The sequence below is a fragment of the Ambystoma mexicanum genome, chromosome 11 (assembly GCF_040938575.1).
Source record: "Ambystoma mexicanum isolate Mex_15411 chromosome 11, UKY_AmexF1_1, whole genome shotgun sequence".
NCBI lineage: Eukaryota > Metazoa > Chordata > Amphibia > Caudata > Ambystomatidae > Ambystoma > Ambystoma mexicanum.
In genome coordinates this window covers 1,169,576,862-1,169,601,387 of record NC_090934.1, presented here as the reverse complement: position 1 = coordinate 1,169,601,387, position 24,526 = coordinate 1,169,576,862, and the positions used below count along the sequence as shown (strand labels likewise).

At 48.1% G+C, this 24,526-nt stretch overlaps 1 protein-coding gene across 11 annotated transcripts in view; it reads left to right on the top strand.

Annotated features, from left to right (window-relative positions):
* The window catches only part of TLN2 (talin 2), a 7,472,684-nt gene that overhangs the window by 1,439,523 nt on the left and 6,008,635 nt on the right, over window positions 1–24,526 (top strand). For all 11 annotated transcript variants that reach the window (XM_069624483.1, XM_069624482.1, XM_069624486.1 and 8 more), the window contains one exon: window positions 12,765–12,973. In XM_069624483.1, coding sequence (XP_069480584.1) covers window positions 12,765–12,973 — 209 coding nt within the window. The remainder of the gene's footprint in view (window positions 1–12,764; window positions 12,974–24,526) is intronic.

Genomic DNA, 24,526 nt, shown 5'->3' with positions numbered 1-24,526 from the left:
CACAAACTGTTGACCTCACTTTTTGCATTAATTAATTGTAGCTTAACACCTTTCCTGGAAAACCTAACACATACAGGTCAAAGGTGTTCAACAACTAAAAAGATGGTTAGCCACTTCTGATCCAGGTTTTCTCCCACTCTGGGTCCCCTGGATATGAAGTTCTTCAGGTGTCGGTATAACGGCCAAGTGTTCAGTTGCATAGAAGGTCTTACTTGGTTATTTCTGTCTTTCTTCCTGACTCTGGGAGCTGTTTTCACTTGTTTACCCCATACCAGGGATTTCTTTTTCACTCTAGGATTCACACTCTTTCTCTCAATTCTGAGTATTCCTCTGTTTTATCCCTGCTCCAGGGTGTCTTCACTCACTTGTTTCTCTATTTTAGGGTTCTTCACTTTCTCCCCCTTGCTTGGTGTATCTTCACTTTCTTCCCCTTGGCCGATTTTCTTTCCCCCTCGTGGGGTATCTGGAATTTATCCCTGGTGTTTCTCAGCCCTGATTTGGTTAGCGGTTCCCTCACCCTCTTGTTGGGTATTTGGATTCTCAGCCCAGCAGGGCTATGGGCTTTTGCAGCCCAGCTTTCATGCTTAGTTTTCTCACCCCCTCGTGCGATCGTCAGATTTTCATCCTGGTGTGGGTTATGGGAATTCTCAACCCTGCTCAGATTCTGAGCACTGGCTTGGGTTCTGTTGTGGTATCTTCTCTGTTTTCCCCTTTCTTGGGATCTCTTGACTCTTGTCCCCCTGTTGGGGTATCTTCTACTCTTAGCAATGGGGTGAGTAGCTTATGCGACTCATTCAAACTGGGCACACCCCCTTTCAGATCTTCCCCTCCAGGAGTAGTCAGGCTGTCCACAATCCTTTCTTCACTGTGGAACCTTAGGGTTTCTACCAACTTCCATAGGCTAGCATGGGCTGCCTTTGTTCCAGCTCCTCTGGCCTCATGGATTAGAGGGCTACTGGCCTCTTCTCCCACTCTGGGTCCAGTTTGGCTCCTTCAGGTTTCCCTCTCTAGCAAAGCAGGGTAGCTACTGGACACAAGGCATCCTTCCTTCCCCTCCTCCAGGCTTCTTCTCCATTGTTTTTCCCACACCAGCCAGAGAGGGAACCAGTCCCCAGCTGAGACACTGTGCAGCTGATCTGAGTCTCCTTTTATGCAGTCCTTTCTCCACTAGCCAACTCTCGATTGGCTGAACTGTCTGGCTTCCCCATTGGTGCGAGTTGTGCTTACATCATAGGCCCACAGAGTAGTTCATGCCCTATGGTCAGTTTGAATATCGGTTGAGTCAATTAAGGGTTCCAATTAATCTTACTATATAAGGGCTTTCCTCCAGTTCATCTGTTTTGTCATGTTCTTTTGTAGTTTGTATTCCATTAGTTTAAATTCACTTTACCCAAGTCTCTTTACATGGGAGGTAAGAATTCTACCACTGTGTTATTCTGGATGTGCTGGTACTCAGTTGTGAGGGAGGCAGAGGCATGTTCTTTGCAGCAGAAAAGTGTTTTTCTCTCTGCAGACTAGCGGTGCATCTCACTGCATGTTTCTGGCTGGACCAGCCTCTCCTCTCGTTCACAGTTTGCAGGCAGGCCACCGCCAGCCTCCCACTTCGCTATCACAGGGAGTCAGAGATGCTTTGTGTGCGAGTCGAGGAAAAACCTTGATTGATATGATATGATGTTTTATTTGTATCTCGCTCATACCCAAGTGTTTCACAGTGCGAATAGTAGTGAATGTTTTAGTGTGTTACTTTACTGTGTTTTTTCATTCCTAACAGTTTGTCTAAGGCTTAAATAAATCACTATATATTTGTACATTTTGCCTAATGTGTATTATTAAGAGTGATCAGTATGTGCCTAACTGAAACTTTCACCACTATCCCGCTCTCCATTCTTTCAGGCCACCCAGATAGTTTGGATAGACATTAGTGTTTGTCCCTGTTCATTACAATAGGGCAGCCTCTCAGAATATGTTTACAGGGCTGATTCTGACAAGCCATTTTAACACTGATTATTATCTGAGTCTGAATCTATCACATTCACTAGGTTTGGGCGGATCAAGCTAGACTGAGGTGTAGGAGGTTGGGAATGGGCGGCAGGCCCTTGGGGTATCTTCTATATACTACCTCTGGTGTCAGCACGCAGGGTCTCTGACCTGATAATCCAGCCTCTCCTCTGTGACTTGGTCATACCACACAGTGGGCCTCATTACAACCCAGGCGTTAAGGGTTTAACGGCGCCGTCGGCGCCGTTAACCCTTAACGCCTGATTACCATTTTAACGCCTGCTTTTAGCAGGCGTTAAAATGCAAGGCGCTAACCCGCCTTGGTGCTAATTACGGCACCGTAATTTACGGTGCCGTAATTAGCGCCTTCCCCACTCCCATTATGCCCTATGGGGCAAAAATGGGAATGGGGAAGGGTAAATGGGCAATGGGGATTTACCGCCCCACTCCCCTTGGATTGGGGCGGTAAATCCGCCATCCACCATGGTGTAAACAGAGTTTACACCATGGTGGTAAAGTAGGGAACTTACCGCCTGGGTTGTAATGAGGCCCAGTGTGTATATTTGGGCCATCTTTGCACATTAAGTGTGTACAGGTACAGTCCTGGCAACAACTGTGCTCAGTTATCTGTAATTCTCCCTGGCTTGCTCAGCTCAATTAAAATCAGTCTTGTAGTGGGAGAGGTAGGCGCTTCTTGAAACTGAAATGTATAGTGCAAGGTGTGTTTTTTTTCCCGCCATTTGCTGGATTGTTTGCTTGATGTCTTAAACAGCTTTGCAGTTGGAACTATGGACTTAGTGTTAGGAGGAAAGATTTGCATTTCATGTGTAATTTTCGCTCCAGTTGTGTACCCCCCAACTTTTTGCTTTGTTTAAACACCATAGTCTGACTATACCAGAGGAGCACAGCCTTCTGCTGCACTTCTCTGTGCTTTTCGCTCACTTCTTATGGGGAAACTGATATGCCTTTAAAGACAGTCAGTACTGGAAGACTTTGTTTCCCTTAGTCCTTGTCAATGTTGCAACTTTTCTGCAACATGTTGCAAGTGCACGAGGTACCTTAAAGAACAGTGCACTTGGGTCTTCCTGTCATTTCTAAAGGCACTAGTTACTCTCGAAGGATTACTGCGAATGTGCCTTGGTCAGGGCTCGTGGCAGGTTATCTTTTAGTATCTTTTTAACCCTTTCCTGCCAGGTATACCGCGGTTACCGCGTTTGGCACAAATAGGTGGCCTGGCTCCAAAATGGCCACACCACGAGGTTCTTTGTCCTGTTTTTGGCCATCTTGACACTTCACCTTCCCCAGGTCGAGCCGACCCAGGTCAGTCCTTATTTGGGCATGCATTTTCCCACGAAGCACCAAGCTTTCGCAGGCTTCTGCATGCCTTGAGTGTGCGCCACAGGATGTGGGATGGACTGTCTAGTTCCAATACACATCCTGGGTGCCAGAGAGTCTGGAGTGCTGTGAATGCCTAGGACCACTGTGGTCCATGATTGGTCCACGTATGGTATGCCTGTATGTGAGCAGATCTCCCGTTGGGTCCTATTCGTTTTGGCGGAGATTTTGGATAAGAGAAGGCTACAAATACCCATACCATGTCGATCTCTGGAGTTCTCACTGAACGAAGGATAGGATCCAAGCATCCTGAAAGTACGAAGCTGAGTCGAGGAACCGCTGGTGACACGCTGGAAGGTTTGGCACACTGAGCCTGCTGTCATCCCGTGGGACCCCTCTGCATCTGGTCGTCCTAGAAGGTCTGCGAAGATGCTTCGACCCATTGGAATAGTGGGACCAACTATTCTCGGCACCTTCATCGGAACCTGCAAGTAAGCCTTCTCGGAAGTGTCCCTGGGCCAACCAGTGGGCTGACTAGCTTACGCCGGACCTCTGCTCTGTCACCGCCAATGTTTCGAGGAAGCCCTTGAAACTTGGTACATCGTGAGCTCTGTGTTCACGGCACTCTCACACCGAATTTGGTACACTTGGCGTTCCCAGGTCTGAAGTAAAGAGAGTGCGCCTGAACCGGAGTACACACGGTTACTGTGTCGCCCAGCCGTGGTGACAAACTTTGCAAGTTCATTGCAGCTGTGGTCCTCTGTGCCCTGAAGCCTGCTACAGCAGGACTGGCCTGATCCATCCACCAGGAGCGGAGAAATCGCCACTGTCCCCTTTGGGAATCAACGCTGTGACTTCGTCGCTGAGATCCGCAGAACCGCAAGATTGCTGCATTTGAACCTGCAACCGAAGTGAACCCGACTGCCGAAATTTGGTCCAGAGTGCGCCAAGGGTCGGTGAGTAATTGCAACTCTAACTGGTGGCCCCTAGCGCATCCATCAATTTTTACACACGAGTGGCTCCTGAGGGCCCCTCTCCTTTCCACTGCTAATGCGAACTATTCCCAACTCTTGGAATCAACCCTGCCCTCAAGTGGAGGCCCTCCTCGAATAGTGGGAGCCTATTCTTCATCATCTCACCCACCTTCCTGAGCTGCTACAGACCCTTGAAGAGACCCCATTTTGCCCATTTTGAACTACCGCATGCGCCAGCTTCTCAAGTACATTTGAGCATTAGGCTCCTCTCATCTTAGGGAATGGACTGCAAGACTACTTGCACTGCCTGCTTCCTTCCCTGTTTAGGTTGTGGACCCATTTGGTTCATTCATCCTTTAAACCCCATTGGTCTTGTATATATGTGTATAGACAGGATTGTGTTGGTTTTAATAGTATTGATTTTCTACTGTGTGTTGAATGCAAAGGCCTTGGAATAAATGTATTTGTATTTTTTTTTGTATATATTCACCTGACTGGGAGTGATTTGTAAGTGTCCTTTACTCTGTGTGCTCATTGAGGTCTTTCAGTCACCCTCACCCCTCCTGAGACCTAGGGCCTCATTACGAATCAGGCGTTAAGGGGTTAACGGCGCCGTAAACGGCGCCGACCCTTAACGCCTGATTACAAGGTCCGTTAGCGCCATGGTGATATTAACGCCTGCTTTTTGCAGGCGTTGAAATCCATGGCGCTAAGGGACCATGGTGCTAATTACGCCACCGTAATTTACGGTGGCGTAATTAGCGCCTTCCCCACTCCCATTATGCCCTATGGGGCAAAAATGGGAATGGGGAAGGGTAAAATGGGAAATGGGGATTTACCGCCCCACTCACCTTGGAATGGGGCGGTAAATCCGCCATCCACCATGGTGTAAACGTAGTTTACACCATGGTGGTAAGGGTACGACCCAGGCGGTAACTTACCGCCTGGGTCGTAATGAGGCCCCTAGTCTTGACCGCCGTCAATGCTACCTTGATTGGTCTGGCTTGTCCAGAAGGTTACCCTGTTCCAAGAAATTAGGCTGGCCTTCTGAACCTCTGCCCACCAGGTCAGAGTTCAGAAATCGGTCTTAACAAATTGGTGTACAGCAGTGGGATAGGACTGAAGGTATCCAATGTTGCACACTAGTGAAGGCAAGTTAGATTACCCCTACCCAGGACACATAGTGAACTTGGTAGTGATAACTGTAAAAGGCCATAGACCTATCTTATATAATGGAAACAAGTACCTTGTTAACCTTAAATGCTTCTAAATCTGAAACATTGAGAAGGATGTGTACTGAGAGAGGTTTACCTGCTCAAGGTACAAAATTGGAAATGATTCAGAGAATCATGGAATGGCAAGAGTTGCAACTCAGTGCCATAGCATCAGATGAGAGTGCAGAAGGAGGTGGGGCTGCTCCCACTGGCAGAACTGACGGTTCTGTCGCTGCCCTCATCCATGGGACCCATGAGGACCTGGATGATGTGATGTCCAATGTTTCCTCTGCAATCTCTGATGCTGAGGCCATGCTGGAATTCAAGAAGCAAGAGCTGCTGTTTAAGCAGACGGAGCTTGAATTCCACATGGCTAAGCTGCAGATAGAGCTGGCAGAAAAACAGAAAGACAGGGATCACCAGTTGGAACTGGCCAAGCTTCAAGTTTCAATTGGATCCAAAGGATCTGGACATGGGTCTGGGTCCTCCTCTCATCCAAGATTTCCTAAAGATCTGCTCAGTGTACATGATGAGAAGAATTACATTATGGACTGGTTGAATGCATTTGAGTATGCATGTGAATTTCAAGAGGTTGTAAATGCTGATAAGATTGCATGGTTTCTCAGCAGAGTACCCTATTCTGGCTGCAGTGTTATTATGGAAATGTCAAAGGCTAAAAGTGCAATATTGAAGCAAACTCTCATCTTAAAGGTTGGGAAGACTCCTGCCCAATACTTGAAGATGTTTATACAAAAAGAAAGAAGGTAGTACTTGGCTGTCATATGTCACTGATTCTTTAAAGAACTTGACTGGCTGAGTTGAAGACTATAAGGTCTCCACCTTTGAGGTTATGATATGTCTTCTTATGCCTGAACATATTTTTGCATCTTGTTGCCCTGAGCTTAAGCATCACTTGGCAGATTCAAAGGAGTTAGATCCTAAGATGCTGGCCTTTGAAGCAGATTTGTGGTGTCACATAGAGTGCCCCATAAGGACAAGACTCATCCTGGTAAGCAAGAGGAGGGGAACAAGTCCAAACATAAAGAGGGTGGGGGATCTGATAAAACTTCCTCCCAAAAGAGCCAAAAGAAGAAATGTTAAGGGTAAGTCACAAGAGAACACACAGGGTAGTGGAGGTTATCCTCCAAAACAGAACTCTGGTTACACTAAGCCTCATATGTTCCAAGACCCAGTGGATCTTGTGTGGCTTGTGGAGCAAGTGACCATGTGATGGGGGACCCCAGCTGTGAGGTCAAAACCTTGCGGGTCCACTCTACTAATCTTGCCTTTTCCTCCTATGAGGAAGAAGAGATTACAGTGGCATCCTTCTCCTCAGACTCCTTCCCCAGTTAGATAGATTCTGAGGTAGTTTTAGTTTCCCTGGGTTCCTGGGAGCCTAAAGTCTCAGAGGCGTATGCTAGGATTCCTGATAATACCAAACACTACTTTAAGGACAGTGTGCTGATAAATGGAGTAGATACTCCTGCCTTTAGGGACAGTGGGTGCAGCAGAACTGTAGTGGATTCTACCTCGGTAGACCCAGAGGAAGTTGCCAGAGTGCCTCTGTTACCCACTAAGTTGGCTGATGGCCCACCTCTCAATTTCCCAGTTATGCCTATAAATCTTACTATAAATGGTACCGTGGTCAGGATTCCAGTAAGCATTCAGAGAGATGTCCCAGGAAAGATCTTGCTGGGGAATGATCTCAGAGTTTTAGTGCTTGTGGGAGACACAGCAGAGAGACCCTGCACAAGATCACAAACTAGGGCTGCCCTGGCCAAGACCATTGCAAAGCCCAAGTCAAAGGGGATACCCACGACTAAAGGAGTCAAGAAAGACAGAAGAGGGAAAGAAAATGTTCCCTCTAACTCACCTATCGCTGAGGTGGAGGTAGTTGGTTCAACACCTGAAACTGTCGAGGAAGAGGTGTTATCTGAAGTTTTTGATACCAATGACCATCCTGAACTACAAGGATTGTTACTGGAAGGTGGTCCTGACAGGATTGAATTCAGTAGGGGCCAACATGAGTGCCCCTCTCTGGAAGACCTAAGGAGACAGGCCTGCTCCCAACTTGAGGATGAACCTCATGGGAAGCATAGGATTTATTGGGAAGGTGGGCTCCTCTACAGTGAGCCTACAGAGTCTACAGAAGGAGACCATAGGAGGTTGGTGGTTCCCCTTGCTGTAAGACCCTTCCTCTTGCAGTTGGTGCATAACGTGCCCCTTGCTGGTCACCTTGGCATCAAGAGAACCAAGCAAAGGTTATCCATGCATTTCTACTGGCCCAAGATGGGGGTGCAAGTGGAAAGTCACTGCAGGAGTTGTGCCACCTTCCAGTTATCTGGAAAAAGTGGCACAACAATCCAAGCTCCATTGGTACCACTCCCAGTTGTGGGGGTACCATTTGAGAGGATAGGGATCAACATTGTTGGTCCCCTTGACCCCCAAACATCCTCAGGCAATAAGTTTATCCTGGTGCTGGTCGACCATGCCACCAGGTATCCTGAGGCCATCCCATTGAAGACTGTGACTGCCAAGTCAGTTGCAAAAGCTTTACTTGGCATATTTACTAGGGTTGGCTTTCCTAAAGAAGTTGTGTTTGATAAGGGCAGCAACTTTATGACAAAGTATATGCAGGCCATGTGGAAGGAATGTGGTGTCACTTATACGTTTTCATCGGCATATCACCCACAAACCAATGGTCTAGTTGAAAGGTTTAACAGGACCTTAAAAAACATGATTGGGGCTCTGGAAGAACCCCAAAGAAGAAAATTGGATCTTCTACTGCCATGCTTACTGTTTGCCAAAAGAGAGGTGCCTCAGGAGGGTGTTGGCTTCAGCACCTTCGAACTTCTGTTTGGTCACCCTGTGAGGGGACCCTTAGCCTTAGTCCAGGAAGGATGGGAGATGCCCACCTTCACCCCCCCCCCCACATCACTACCAAGATAGTAGACTATGTGCTAGGGCTCAGAAAAAGGATGGCACTCCTGATGGGTCTGGCTAGTGAGAAACTGAAGGCAGGGCAAGCACTGGTGAAACATTGGTATGACCAGAAGGCTGCCCTTATCAATTTCACACCTGGTGAGAAAGTCCTAATCATGAATCCTGTAAGGCCTAGAGGTTTGCAGGACAAATGGTCAGGCCCTTACACAGTGTTGGAGTCACTGGGTGCGGTCAACTATTTAGTGGTCCTTGGAAGGGCTGGTAAGGCTCCAAAAGTGTTCCATGTAAATAGACTGAGTGCTTTCATCCCAAGAGTTGAAATCGCTGCACTGCTGCTGGCTTCAAATGTTGAGGAGGAGGAGGAGTTAGAACCTCTCCCCGACCTATTCCAGGGCAGTCCTTCAGATAGCTCTATTGAGGGTGTCCACGTGGCCCCTCACCTGACTGCTGATCAGCAAGCAGAGGTGAAAAGTTTGCTGAAGCAATTTTCCCCCTTATTCTCATCGTCTCCTAGTTTGACACCTTGGTGCAAACATGACATTGACACAGGAGACAGTATACCTACCAAAAGTAGGGGATACAGGATGTCAGACAAAGTAAGGTCTTACATTAAGACGGAGGTCAACAAAATGTTGGATCTCGGGGTGATTGAACCCTCTAGTATCCTTGGTCCAGCCCAGTGGTTTTGGTTCCAAAGGAAGGTACCTTTAAACTGAGGTTCTGTGTAGATTACAGGGCTCTCAATGCTGTCACCAAGACAGATGCACACCCCTTGCATAGAACAGATACGCTGGTGGATATTTTGGGTGCCTCCAAATACCTCAGCACATTTGACCTCACTGCAGACTATTGGCAAATAGCCCTTGCAGAATGTGCCAAGGAGAAGACAGCTTTCTCAACACCAGAGGGCCATTACCAGCTCAGGGTAATGCCTTTTGGGTTGAAGAATGCATGCCTGCCACTTTCCAGAGGCTTGTGAATCATGTCCTTAATGGGTTGGATGAATTCTGTCTAGCATATCTGGATGATCGCAATTTTCAGTGCCACCTGGGAGGATCATGTGAAACACCTTAGGATTGTGTTACAGGCTCTTCACAAGGCCCACTTGACCATAAAGGCCAGTAAGTGCCAGATTGGAGAAGGTTCAGTGGTCTACCTTGGACATGAAGTAGGTGGAGGGAGGATACAGCCTCTACCTAGTAAAGTAAATGTAGTACAAGACTGGCCTACTCCCACTACTCAAACCCAAGTGAGAGCCTTTTTAGGACTCACTGGGTACTACAGAAAGTTCATGGCAGACTATGCCACCAAAGCTGCCCCCCTCTGACTGCTCTCACAACTCCTAAGAAACCCAAGAAGGTAACTTGGTCTGAAGAGTGCGGGAAGGCCTTCAATGGCTTAAAGGACTCCTTGTGCCAGGCCCCTGTTCTCAGGGGTCCTGATTACCAAAGTCCTTTTATTATGCAGACAGATGCCTCTGACACTGTGATAGGAGCTGTACTATCACAAGTAGATGAGAAGGGTAAGGAATAACCTATTGGCTTCAATAGTCGCCATCTTAAGGACAGAGAGCTCAGATTGTCCACAGTAGAGAAAGAATGTTTCTCTGTTGTGTGGGCCCTAATGAAGCTGAGACCCTACCTCTATGGGACCCACTTCACTGTGCAAACTGACCATAAGCCCTTAAAGTGTCTAATGAACATAAAGGAAGAGAATCCAAAGCTGCTCAGGTGGTCCATAAGTCTGCAAGGATTTTACTTCACTATTGAGCATAGGCCACGTGTCCAACATAGCAATGCTGATGGGTTGTCCAGAATGTTTAACTGACCTGAACATGAGACTCATTCAGGGGTGGATTCATTCCCCTTGTCCTTGGTCTGGGAGGGGCGAGTGTTAGGAAAGATTTCCATTTCATGTGTAATTTTCCCTCCAGTTGTATACCCCCCAACTTTTTGCCTTGTTTAAACGCCATAGTCTGACTTTACCAGAGGAGCACACCCTTCTGCTACACTCCTCTGGGCTTTTCGCTCACTTCTTATGGGGAAACTGAAATGCCCTTAAAGACAGTCAGTACTGGGAGACTTTGTTTCCCTTTGTCCTTGTCAATGGTGCAACATTTATGCAACATGTTGCAAGTGTACGAGGTACCTTACAGTACAGTGCACTTGGGTCTTCCTGTAATTTCTAAAGGCCCTAGTTACTCTCGAAGGATTTTTTAGGAGACGTGCGGATGTTCCTTGGACAGGGCTGGTGGCAGCTTATCTTTTTGTATCTTTTTAACCCTTTCCTGCCAGGTAAACCGCGGTTACGGGTTTGGCACAAATAGGTGGCCTGGCCCCAAAATGGCCACGCCACAAGGTTCTTTGTCCTGTCCTTTGGCCATCTTGCCCCTTCACTTTCCCCAGGTCGAGCGGACCCAGGTCAGTCCTTATTTGGGCTGCATTTTCCCACAAAGCGTCAACCTTTCACAGGCTTCTGCATGCCTTGAGTGTGTGCCCCCAGGATGTGGGATGGACTGTCTACTTCCAATACACATCCTCGGTGCCCGAGAGTCTGGAGTGCTGTGTATGCTTGGGACCATCGTGGTCCATAATTGGTCCACGTATGGTATGCCTGTATGTGAGCAGATCTCCCATTGGGTCCTCTCTGTTTTGGCGCAAAAGGAGATTTTGGATAAGAGAAGGCTCCAAACACCCATACCATGCATGAACGAAGGATAGGATCCAAGTATCCCGAAACTACGAAGCAGAGTCGAGGAACCGCTGGGGAATCAACGCTGTAACTTCATCGCTGAGAACCACAGAACCGCGAGATTGCCGCATTTGAACCTGCAACCGAAGTGGACTCGACTGCCGAAGTTTGGTCCAGAGTGCGCCGGGGGTCGGTGAGTAATTGCAACCCTAATCGGTGGCCCCTAGCGCATCCATCCATTTTTATGCACGAGTGGCCCCTGAGGGCCCCTCTCCTTTCTCCTGCTAGTGCGAACTATTCCCAACTCTTGGAATTGACTCTGCCCTCAAGTGGAGGCCCTTCCTCGAATAGTGGGAACCTATTCTTCATCACCTCACCCACCTTCCTGAGCTGCTACAGACCCTTGAAGAGACCCCGTTTTAGCCATTTGAACTACCGCGTGCGCCAGCTTTGCAAGTACATTTGAGCATTAGGCTCCCCTCATTTTAGGGATTGGACTGCCTTTGAGTTATGATTGTGGTTGATGCAGAAGGGCCTAAAGTCTGCTTGCACTGCCTGCTTCCTTCCCTGTTTAGGTTGTGGACCCATTTGGTGCATTCATCCTTTAGACCCCATTGGTCTTGTGTATAGACAGGATTGTGTTGGTTTAATAGTATTGCTGTGATTATCTACTGTGTGTTGAATTGCAAAGGCCTTGGAATAAATGTATTTGTATTTTAGATATATATTCACCTGACTGGGAGTGATTTGTAAGTGTCCTTTACTCTGTGTGCTCATTGAGGTCTTTCAGTCACCCTCACCCCTCCTGAGACCTAGTCTTGACCGCCGCCAATGCTACATTGATTGGTCTGGCTTGTTCAGAGGGTTACGCTGTTCCAAGAAACTAGGCTGCCCTTCTGAACCTCTGCCCACCAGGTCAGAGTTCAGAAATCTGTCTTAACACTTAATAACCAACATATAAGCCTGTGCTCAAGTGGCTTCAGAAAATCATGGCTTTGTTATTGCAATCTAAGTAGGCACCTAGTAGTCATTTCTGGATGTTCATCTATAGTTCAGAGCCACAGAGTAAAGTTGATGACATTAATGTTTCTTGGAGCCCTTAATTTACATGCCCATAGTGCTTTTCTCTGTGGCTCTGAATTGAGGTGAACCTCAAGGCCCAGCTCAACATATGTGGCTTACATGGCCTTTTCTTCCGATGCACATTACATGGTTAAAGTGGTTACTATTCAATCATTTTGTAAATGTAACCATAATATTGACATGTTTTATTGGATGGTAAGTAAGTGGAATTTTAGTAATGGGATCCTTAGGGAAAAACCTGCACAAAGAAAAATCATACATTCATAATGGTGGCAGTTCTCTGTAAATGCTGGCCTTTGGACACTTTCATTAGCCATTACGTTCCAATTTTCCCTGTGGAGGTGAATGTCGTCAGCCTTCAGCAATACGTGCCTTTTTTGTAGAACACTTCAAGTATATTTTCATAAGCTGACTGAAGCACATACCTAACTGAATGCCTTCCTGCAGCACAAGGACACAAATTGCATTGTTGTTTTAATGAACATAAACAGCCTCCACATTCATAATGAAACTTCATTCATTGCAGGTGACCCAGTGGATACAGACTACACAGCTGTAGGCTGTGCCATCACAACCATCTCCTCCAACCTGACTGAGATGTCCAAGGGGGTTAAGCTGCTGGCTGCACTGATGGATGATGAGGTGGGAAGTGGGGAGAACCTGCTGGGTGCTGCCCGAACACTGGCTGGCGCAGTCTCTGATTTGCTCAAGGCTGTCGAGCCAGCCTCAGAAGAGGTAACGGTTGTTTGTTCATTTTTTTAAATTTAGATTTGTGATCTTATTGAAATTACAAAAGCCACTGTTTTGTTTTCTTACGTACTTATTTCCCATAGTTTCTGTTTATAATTGTCCTGTGAGACATTTAAAATGAAGTCAGTTTTGCACAAGTATGTTAGATCCTTCTTGGTCCGAATGACGAACTCGTGAGGCACATTCTTTTTTTAAATAAATTGTAACACTACTTTCTCCAGCATTGCATCGGTCATAGATGCACATGCTGCATGAGTATTCCCTGCCGACAGGCTGGGAAACCTCAGTAACATAGAGTAGTTTATTTTTAAAACTGAAACTGCAGCTACTTTAGTGGTCTAGTATAGTCATTTTCCCCTTAGATCCACCCCTGGAGGTCATCTTCAGATTGTTTTACTGCACATTATGTGTTGGGAGTACTCAGAAATCTCTCTCAGAATATTCACTTTTTCTAGAAGTTTTTTCCTTTTCACAACGTTTGTGTGAATCCTTTACTCCGGTGATGTCTGGGGTTGCTCCTGTTCCAGGAGCCACTGCACCATTGGAGCAGATACTCAACTCCAGGAAGGATAGATCAGGGGCAATGCATTTCTCTTGGAAGCAAGACAACGCAGCGCAACACAGGTTTGAATTCCGATCCCACGCTTACAAACCACTTGTTGGTACTAAGCACGTTATAAAAGAACAATTATAATTGTACTCGACCCATGTTGCATGCCAAGAGGAAGAGCCTCTTATTTTTACTGTGCCAGATTCTGCCTCAAGAATGTTTATGTGGAAGACCTTCACAATGATTGCCTTTACTGCCTACCCGGCACACGGCATTTAAGACTGTTCCATCTGTCAGTCATTTTGAGACAAACTACTAAGGGACCACCACTGCAGGTTAGTGGCTTGGCTCAATGATGTCCGGGTGGGCCTCTGACTTTGCTTCAGTCTGATGTCATGCCTCACTCAGACAGAGCAGGCCTGTATCTCTCCTCCCATGGAATCCTCCCTCATACATCCACCCCCACGGTCAAGATCAGGTAGCAGCTGCCGCCCCCTGGGCACATGGGGGGAGGCCACCACCAGGAAACAAGTGATGACTTTATTGGATTCATCACAGGCTCCATACGCAATACTTTTTAGGGTGCAGCCCAAGTAATAATAAAAATGGGCTAAGCTAGCTTTTTATTCCAACTACTTCTTTTATCAACTATCTTACCTCCCCCCAATAATTCTGAATAGGACTACAGCTCTGCAAAATGTGCTGAAAATAAACCTCCTCCCAACATCCTCTCCAAAAACATATAATTGCCTGTACATTTTTTGCCAGTTAAACTAGTGTTAATTTCCAATGGTGTATTTATTTGATATCGTTTTCACAGATGGCCATACAAATTCCAGTAATCCAGAAGATGGTTCAAGGGTTTTACGTTTTTTACAATTCCAATAAGACTGAATTTTGATGACGTGTGAGGCAAATAGGACACATTGAAGGCTGCCCCCTCTCACCTACCATGGGCTTTCCACCACCCTAGCCCAGGCTTCCCTATGCCTGTGGTTGAAGTAGTTGACAACTAGTAACTGTTAACCCCTAATGTCCGAAATGCTGACTGGTGTGATGATGACCTAAGGGCTTGGCCTTTTCTACCCAAACTCCATGCAGGGTTCCTCCCGGTGGAACTCAGCCTAATCTTCCATTGATGTTTGGCTTTAAGATGGGATGTTGTACCTTTTTAACTGCTCCGTTTCACTCATAACCCCTCTTCCATACCCATGCATTCCTGCCCCTGAATGTTCTCTCTTCCTCCTTCCTTTCTTTTACTCCCACTTCCCCCAACTCTCTACTTTCACTCTCTCTCTCCAATCATCTCGCTCTACTAAGCTCCTTTCCTCCATACTTTACTCTCCCCTCTTACTTTCCTCTCCCCATCCCTTCCACTCTACTTTCCTCTCCTTTGCTCTCCACTACCCTCTACTTTCCTCCCACTTACATCCACCCATTTCACTCTTATACACTTTCACTTATCCTCCTACTCTTTCTCTGTCATCTGTCTCAAACACCATAAACACACTCACACAAGGTACGAGCTGCTCCCAATTTTGAATAAGTTATCTCTCAATCTCCCATGCTCTGCTCCACCTTCCGTTCTCCACATGGTGTCTTGGTTTGTTTCCTGTCCACCTGACCTCACCCGAAAACCCCACACTCAGCTGTTCTGTTCTCTCATTTTTACAGTGCCGTCAGTGTAGTTTAGCCTTCTGCACCCCTTCTATTGGCCTGTGTGCTCAACTCCTTCCCTCAGCCCATCTCTATCTTGCTTGTTCCCTGGGCCGGCATACACAGGTGCAATTTTATAAAATGTTCTATAATCCCTAACCTTTTCTCACTACAGATCTGCCATCATTTTGTGATGGCTGTGCAGCATAGCAAAAGTTGATTTCAGCGGTTTGACTCTGCTGCAGTGCGGCATCTGTCGCTGGTGTGTGGTAAGCAATGTTCTGCTGGCTCTGGGTTACTTGCCACATCTACCATGCATAGGTCGGGTGCTTAATTTTTCACCCTAAGGGTTTCTGGAGGTCATAGTTCTGGAAAAGAAGAGAGAAAACACTGGCTAGCATGGGATAGTGCAGGCATTGAGTGGTTGAGGGTGGTACTTCCCACTTGTAACTAGGCACTGTGAAGGCATCATGAAGTAAGACACAGACAGCCGATTCAAAGTTCAAACAGAAACCATTTATTAACTCAAATTCCACGATGGTAGAAGGCCTAATTTGCCCTTTGCTAAGGTGGGATGTCCCTACCTGAACGAAACTAGGAAAAAATTGAGTCAAAGAGTTGAAATTAAAAGTCTGTCTGTGTCTAAAACCAAAGCTTGCCCGTCGGGGCCCGTCATACGCAAGCCACGATGGATGTGCCTGAGGTGCATAATGCAGGCCAATGGTTCAATAGTGAGGGCAAAAAACAACAGGGATAGCGGACAACCCAGTCTCGTGCCCTGCTCCAGCAGAAACAAAGGGGACACAGTGCACCCAGTTCGAACCCTGGCTGCTTGGGTGGAATACAGCAAGTGAACACATTGGATGAAAAACCCGCCCAGACCCATACGGTGCAGCACGGAGAACAGAAATTGCCAGGAGACCGACTCGAAAGCCTTCTCGGCATCCAGGGAAGCCGCCACCGCCTGCACCGATATGTTGATTTGTGCAATTATACCGAACAGCATGCGTAAATTGAAGGCCGTCGTCCGCCTGGGAATAAATCCTGATTGGTCAGGATGCACTAGTTTTGTCATATGTGGGAGAAGCCTAGTGGCGAAAAGGTTTGTCTCTGAGTTGATTAGGGATAATGGCCTGTACGAGTTCATGTCTGAGGGCAGTCTGTTAGGCTTCAGTAGGACTGTGATCACTGCCTCTGACATTGACGGGGGAAGCCTGCCAGTATGTAGTGCATCGTCCCATATACACAGCAGCTGAGGAGCAAGGGTGGCGCCCATTTCTTTGTAGAGTTCGTTGACTAGGCCATCTGGGCCCGGTGCCTTACCAGAGGGCAGTGATTTAATGGCCTTGACAATCTCGTCAGTGGTCAATGGTACATTAATATTCAAACAGCCCTCTTCCGAGAGCACCGGGAGAGGTATCCCATTGAGGTATGATTCTAGTTCTATTGTTGTACATTTATCAGAGTTAGAATATAGGGATTTGTACCAGTTCTGCCAAGAATTCCCGTAATATGTTGGGAGCCGATCTCACACTTGACCGTGTTTTCCAGCAGGCGTCCCGGGCTGTCGGCCTCGCCGTATGGTCTAGCCCGTACAGGATGATAAAGTAATTTGGCTTCTCTATCAGCTACTTCCCTGAACTTAAGCAGATTCCCCTTAATACAACCTAGTAAAGCATGGTCGTGAGTGCCACCATATTCATCTTCCAGTTTTTTTAGATTGGCCTCCACCCCCTCTATCTCTCGCCTGATGGTTCTCAGTGTCCCAGAGGCTGTGGAAATGATCTCCCCTCTAACCCATACTTTGTATGCCTCCCACACCTTACTGTACTGTGGTGTTGAACTGTCCCCTCATTTCTAGTGAAGAATTCGACCGTGCCACTATGTATCCACTCGAGGAAAACCAGGTCTGCTAGCCATAATGGAAGCATGCGTCACAGCGGTTGCGAGACGGGCCGAGTGTTCCATTCCAGGTTTAGGACTGGGAGCGGAATAGAGATTTGGGATTCAATGTACGCCGTAGCTTCATCGGGGTCCTCGAAGAAATGCGCTCTCCCTCCATGGTGTATGCGCAGTTTCGCCGGGTACAGTAGTGAATATTGTACTTGCCGGGTGCCAAGCAGTTTTTTTAACTGTATCAAATGATTTGCGTTTTGACAGCACGTTCGTGGCAAACTCTGGGTAGATATGTATGTCAGAGGATTCAAATCGGAGAGCGCCCTTCTCCCTAGCTATGCATAGGATGAGGTGTCTACCTCGATAGTTTAACTGTTTGGCTAGCGTTGTGCGAGGGGGGGCGCCCAGCCTGGGGACTGGGGCAAGAACCTGGTGCACCCTTTCAACTAGGAAGTGTTGTGAGAAGTGAGTGGGATCAAATAATGATTTCAAAAGGTTCGCTATGAATTGTTCCATTGGGCCTTTGCAGGCGGCTTCTGGAATCCCGACAATACAGATGTTATTCCGGCGCAACCTTGATTCCAAGTCATCGCACTTATTGCATACTTTGTTGAATTCTTGTTGTAAGTGTGCAATGTTGCGATCATGTTTCCCAACTTTGTCTTCGGCTTTGCTTACTCTCGTCTCCACCTCTGTGATGCGTGGCCCTTCTTTTTCAAGTTTGGATTTCAAAGAGCTGATGGTCGAAACAATATCGTCAAGCTTCACATTCACGGCTAGGAAGCCATTTTGCATAGCAGTAAGGAGGTGGTCATCTCTAGCGTGCCCTCATCTTCAGTTGTCACCACAGCAAGGTCTGGGTGTTTCACGGGGGTGCTGGTATACGTATCCATGGGGCCCTTTTTTATGGATCCGGCCCCTTTTTGTCATGTTGATCTCAGCTATATCAGACACTCTGTAATGAAGGGGGGGTTGCTGGCAGTCCCCCACATGTTGAACCCCGTGGCTGCACAGAGTTCATTCTTCACCTACTGACCCAGGGCGTTCGGCAGTTAATGCAGTGGGGGGTGGCAGGGTCGCCTACCACAGACAAGGGGGCTTCACGTCAATGTGCTGTCGCCCAGCGATCTAGTCTGCACAGTTAGAGTCGTAGGCTGCCAGGTGGATCGGTCGCCGTATAGGGCGCTGCAGCGCACAGTTGTAATTAGGCGCTGGGTTACGCTAACACAGTTGTAATTAAGCGCTGGGTTACGCTAAGCGCCGGATGCAAAGGTGGTGTGTTTTGAGGCAACCTCGCCAACTCTGCGCCTCATGGCCCAGTGGCATCAGACAGTGCAGCGGATCAGGCCCCCGTGTTTCACAGCATCCGATGGTCTTCTCCAGTCAAATACTTCATATGCAGCACTGCAGGGATGGATTAGTGGTGATCGGGGGTTCCACAGCTCGCAGTATACAAGGATTAACTGTCAGGGTGCACTCTAGCCCCGGGTTGTTGTCCCCACAAGCATGCATCCAACTCAAATGGGTGTTCGATCAGGCTTCCTCGTTGGTTGTCAGCAGGACGTTTCCTGCAAGGTGCATGTATAAACTCCCACAAAGATATGATGACCAGGTTCTTGGATGCGGCAAGGAAATAGCCGCCAATGATGCACCCAGCTAAGGGCGCATCCGTGTCAGGGCAGTGCCACTAATTGCCCACGGGATGAGCATATGCCAGTCTCAATATGCTTCTGCCTTGTCACCCACCTCAGAGAGGCCTTGAAACCACTCCACCAGGCCGGGCAGCCCCGGCGTCGCTAGCAGCTCACCACAGGGTCACCAGATGGGGCTGTGCTCCGGCACGTGCCAGCAGCACACGCTTCTCACACTGCGCAGGCAGCGCAATAGATACGGGGTCAGACTGCCCGTGCGCCAACCGCAGTCATTTTGCAGGGCACACTCGCCCATGGCACATCCACGTGTTGAGAAGTGTCCCTCTGTAAGCACGGCTACTGCAGGCCGGGCGGTCTGTGCCGTCCCGCTCAGTTCAGGAAGTGGGTGCCGGTGATCTGTTCGCCCTCGGCCCCCTGGAGGTGCCCGCGCAGACCACAGACACAGTGCCACGCCCCCAGGCACAGTCAGGCCGCCAGGCAGGGGCTTCGTCAGCCCGCGGGGAGCCCTGCAGTGCTCCCCAGCAAATAGCCGGGTCCTCTCCACAGTCAGCAGGATCGCCGGTCAGACACGCTCTGTCTGCCCAGTGCAGTCAATCGCAGGGTCGTGCACCCTGCACGCCAGAGAGGTACTCTGAGGGGCAGGCAGCGCTCCAGTTGGTGTCGGGCATGAGGCAGCCGAATATCAGAGCGTGTCCTCGGCTCCACAGGTGACACGCAACGCAGGCAGCGGTGGGGGCAGGTTTTCAAACACGCTTTGCTCCATCACTGAAGTCCGATTTCACTCGGAATCTTGCCAGCAAATGTACAATGCCCTGATGTTCATAAAAAGGCAGTTTGTATCACAAGTGGTTGGGCACACTTGAACTGTTGCATGCTCTATATCTGTTTGTGTGTGATACGATATACTGAGTACCTAACAGGGTTTATACCCGGTGAAGGTGTAGCAAATCAATTATATCCCTGATTTTTTGTGTGTATTAAAAATATGCACCATTTGAAGGATGTTCACCATCCGATCCATCAGGATGGAAAGACCTGCCCAGGCGCGCGTTCAAGACAGCTCTGATGAATCGGAGGACAAGGGACAGTGAAAGAAGGGACATCTTGAAATTCAGGGAGATGTTCAGACAGTGCAACTGACTGCATATGCAGTACAGATGATCTGATACCTGGTCTGGGTGAATGAGCCAATCATCCAGGCAGGGGAAGATGCAAATGTTCTCCCTCCTGAGATTAACTATCCCCAGGACAGCAGTTTGGTGAATACCCTGGATACCAAGAAAAGAATGAATGGCAGAACTCTGAACTGGTTTGTGGGTATTTCCAACCATAAACACCTCATGGACCTACTGTGCTTGGAATGAATCAGCAGATCGATGTAGCTGTCCTGGAAGTCCAGCCCATGCAGTTCGAAGATCTGGAGGATCTGTGCTAGAGTAACCATCATTAATTTGTCCTTGTGCTGGTGCAAGTCAAGTTCAAGTCTCAGATTCACAGTGGGATGCAGGCCCCTGTACCCATTTGAAACCAAAACCCAAGGACATCGCAGTTGCCTATCAGTCTTTGCCTCAAAGAGGTGTTTAATATCAAATGGCATATACATCCTCATCCATGAGTGCCTCCTCAGGAATGAACCCATGCCCATAGCACGTGCCACACAAACCAGCCATGATAAGGCTCAACTGCAGCGTCAATCTCATCACTCACAAGGTTGTTAAAACCTTCATTCATCTCCTAGGTTGATACATTCTCAGTCGCACCAGAGATGAAAGTCCACAGATCGCATGTTTACTTAGCCAGGGTGCAAGTAGTGTTCACAGTCTGCAAAGCTACCAGACGCAAAAACCTTTCATCCCATGGCACCCAACTTCTTGTTCTCTAAGTCAGGGGCAATGAAGGACACAACATGGTTGTTAAGCATGCCGCTGCGGCCTGCACCACCAAGCTCTCGAGTGACGGATGCATGATGACGAATCTTAGATCTGATGGAACCTGGTGATGTTTCTTAACAAGGTCCCTGTTTACCGCAGCAGGAGGGGCTGGTTTCTCCCAAGTCGACAGCGATAGATCGAAGTGCAACAGGGTCTCCATTGAGGTACCCTCACTCGAAATATCCATCAAGTCATATTGGATCTGAGGCCCAGTGGGGACAGACAATCCCAATGTCTCCACCACCTTTGCTATCAACTTTTGAAACGAAGTGAGAGGCCTATGTGGCCCCAACACCGGGAAGGATATTTGAATCTGGGGAGGTGTCCAAGCCGCTGTCCCCTTGAAGATTTGTGCAAGATCCGTCATTTCCATCACCTCACTGTAGCACTTCTCAGATGTGTCTTCATTCTCCCTGAAATATATCCCTTGCTACATAACATATATCCCTCACTAAATAACATCCACTCCAGCGCGTAGTGCTGTGCGAGAAGCAAGTGGGTAGGAAAGTGGTCTCTTGTGGTCTACCTTGAGTGTTTTTTCCATCCCTCACGACATAACACGACATAACACCAATTCCAGAGCGGGGCGCTGCACGGGAGGCAAGTGGTGAGGAAAGTGGTCTCTTGTGATCTGTTGGAGTCAGGTGAGGCGGGGGAGACTGCTGTTTAAAGCTCTGGTAAGCAAACTGACTTGGTGTTACTGAGCGCAGAGCTTTCTGATTGAACACACTGCTTGATGATTATTTGAAGTCTCAACTGCTCACTATTCCCTATTCACCCCAATGGCCTGTGCGATTATTTGTCTAACTTTTTTGGGTAGCACAAAACTGTGGTCACTTGGAGATCTGGAACATTGGTCCATATGGACTAAAGACCATAATTGCCGGCGGGCAGCTGGTAATCGGGGTTAAATCGGGGCTAAATTAGAAGTGAAACCTAAAAACTAAAAACTCTGAAACAACTACACGTTCATTTGGCTTTACTCTCTGATCCAGCAAGCAAGACAGGTTTGAGGGGTTGGCCGTATTATACCAGCTTTTGGTCAGCTTCTGGTCTCTCTGGCACCTGATTCAAGGACCTTGTTTTTGGACTGTCAGGCGGCTTGGGGGGAGGGGGGAGACAGACTAAGGCAGCCCTTTAAGAGGATTGGGCGTGCCCTGGGCACCTTCCACTTTCTCTTCCTTCCGTTTCCGTGCTCTCGGCTTCTCGTCATTGATTGATATCGGCATTGGGTTTTACACTTCCAAAATAATTGCTGCAACAATTATTTGGGTTAGCTGGTCTGCATTGCACTGTTTGTAATTTTTCTGTCTTATCTTGAAATCTTTTAATAACTGAATGACATGTATTGGTTGTATTGTCTGTTCCTCTTAGTATGTAGAGCTTATATGAAATCTCATGAATTTTTACACTCACATTATATTTGCTATGGTTTTTGTGAATTCTGCCTGTTGGGTCACTCTCCCGTTGCCTTGATATTATTTGCTGTCATTTGTTGTCTTGCAGACACCTGTATAATGAGTAATAAGTATTGTTTGAATGGTATAACTGGCATTCCATAAGAACTCCATTTAGGTGTTCTGGTGTGTTTACATTGTTTGTGGGTTTGCACATACTTGCACACATTTGCACAATTTCTATACTTGCACAGCTTGCATAACTTGCACAATCTGGTTTGATTATGCCATTCTTAACGGGTGTGCCCTGCCCGGTCTGTCTGGCACTGTTTGTTGTCTGCAGGTTTGCACATATTTGCTTAATTTGCACAATTTCAAAGTTTGCACATTCTGCACAATTTACACATTCCTGTCCAAATTCTGCTTGCACAGTCCAACACGGCTGTGCATAAGATCTCTGTATAGGCCTGGTCGGTTTTGGCCCAGCTTGGCACGCGTGCGCTGCTCAGTGGCATAGTCGTGTCGTCCAGTCTTCCTGGCATTGATCGCCGTTTTTTTATACATCTGCACAACTCACATAGGGCATCATTACAATAGTGGCGGCCACGGTATGAACGGTGCCAGTAGGGCACCGGCACCGTTCATACCGGGCCGCCGCATTACGAGTTCTGCTCGCGGGTTTCTGACAGCCCGCCAGGTCTTACCTGGGGGCTGTGCGGCACCCGCGAGCAGAACTCGTGATTGCACCGGCGCTGTTATCAACGGTGCCGGTGCAACCATGCTCCCCACCCCCATTGTGCCCTATGGGGCAGAATGGGGATCGGGAGCCCGGCATTACCGCCTCCCGCGAATGGGCAATTACCGGCCCCTTCATCTCGTAATGGGCCGGTTATTGCCCAATGGCGGGAGGCGGTGCCGGTAGCGAGCATGGCGGTAGCCGTGCCTGCCATAAAGGCATGGCTACAGCCATGCTCGTAATGAGGCCCATAGTCTCATAAGATCTGTCTAACCAGACTAACCTGGCACCGGTTTGTGTTGGTTCACCCTGGTGGGCGTGCATTAAGAGTGGGACCCCATCATGACCAAATGCAAGGCAAGAGATCTTTTGCCTGCCGAGAGCAAAAGCAAAAAGAGCAAGCAGAGGCAAAATGCTGCTAAGACACAAGGCGCTCTCATCTCCCAACAATCCACTCTGAACTAATACTGGAAACAGATGGCAGGGAAAATTGAAGAACACATTTTGAACACTGAGAGGGCAATTGAAGTAGTCTCAAGCCATACAGGTGACAAGGAGGGCATATTAACCTTTTCATCACGTTCCAATTCTAGCACCCTTGGGCCCCCCCCCCCGTATACATTTGACAGGCCCTTCTGTGGGGGCTGGAGTAGACCATTTGCTAAATTAAGTATTGTCTGATACAATCCTAAACAGTGACAGCGCTGCAGAGAGGGGTAATGAGAGCAGAGGCTTGCTACACTCAGCAATATCAGAGGCAGACAATAGCATGGTCTCAGTATCCAGTGACTTTAAGAGCTTGGAAGAAGTCATGGACATGAAATTGGCGCTTTGGATGTCATTCTGTCATTAAAAAACTCCCTTAATATTTCTTTGACCATCCTTGATGATCTTTTTAGAGGGATGAAAAATGACGTCCTGGATGTTAAACAGATGGTCTCTGCTAGTAGTGCGGCCTATGTGCAGAGACAAGGCATTAAAATGAAAAAGATACTGGGGGTGCATATCTCGATTTACGAACATGTCTCAAGGTCAACCACTTAACCTAATCCTTGAAGTGTATAGAATACAAGCAAAAGGCTGCTACTAACTGTTGTGTGGCCCAGCGGGGTATTGGCAGCCACTCACACATGCACACACACAGTCATGCACAGAGGAGCCAGACGCGATGCTGCCGGTTGCATCACCCGGCGGCAACTGCCGCACGGACTTCCTTTATTACAATGCGCATGCGCGGGCCCAAGCGAGGCTCGCGCATGCCCAGTGCACACTCGGGACGTCACATCCCTTTTTATCTTTAACAACAAACAACACCATGAAGTTAACTTAGTAAAACATTAACTGGAGCGACCTGGCAGCAGGTCTCTTCCCATCACTTACTGACGGCCACCGGTATCCTGAGCTCAGTCCCCTGAGTCCAACACATAGTCCTTGAGACGGGCAGGCGGTCTCCTTGACACTCTTGAGGGATACCTAGACGTGACTGGTGGGGCCTCCGTGCTCGCTTCCGCCGCTGGGGCTCCGATGTTCACGGGTTCCTCACCCAGCTCTTCAGGGCCCTCTTCCTGGGCGGGCACGGCTTGTGCACCGGACATTCCTGTTGATGTGTCCACCTTCTTGAAGAAAGATACGTTACGCGTGATCGTACCACGCTCACAGGCGGCCGTCACCATGGTCCCCTTTACATGGGTGACCTTCCAAGGGTGCGGTTCAAACGGTA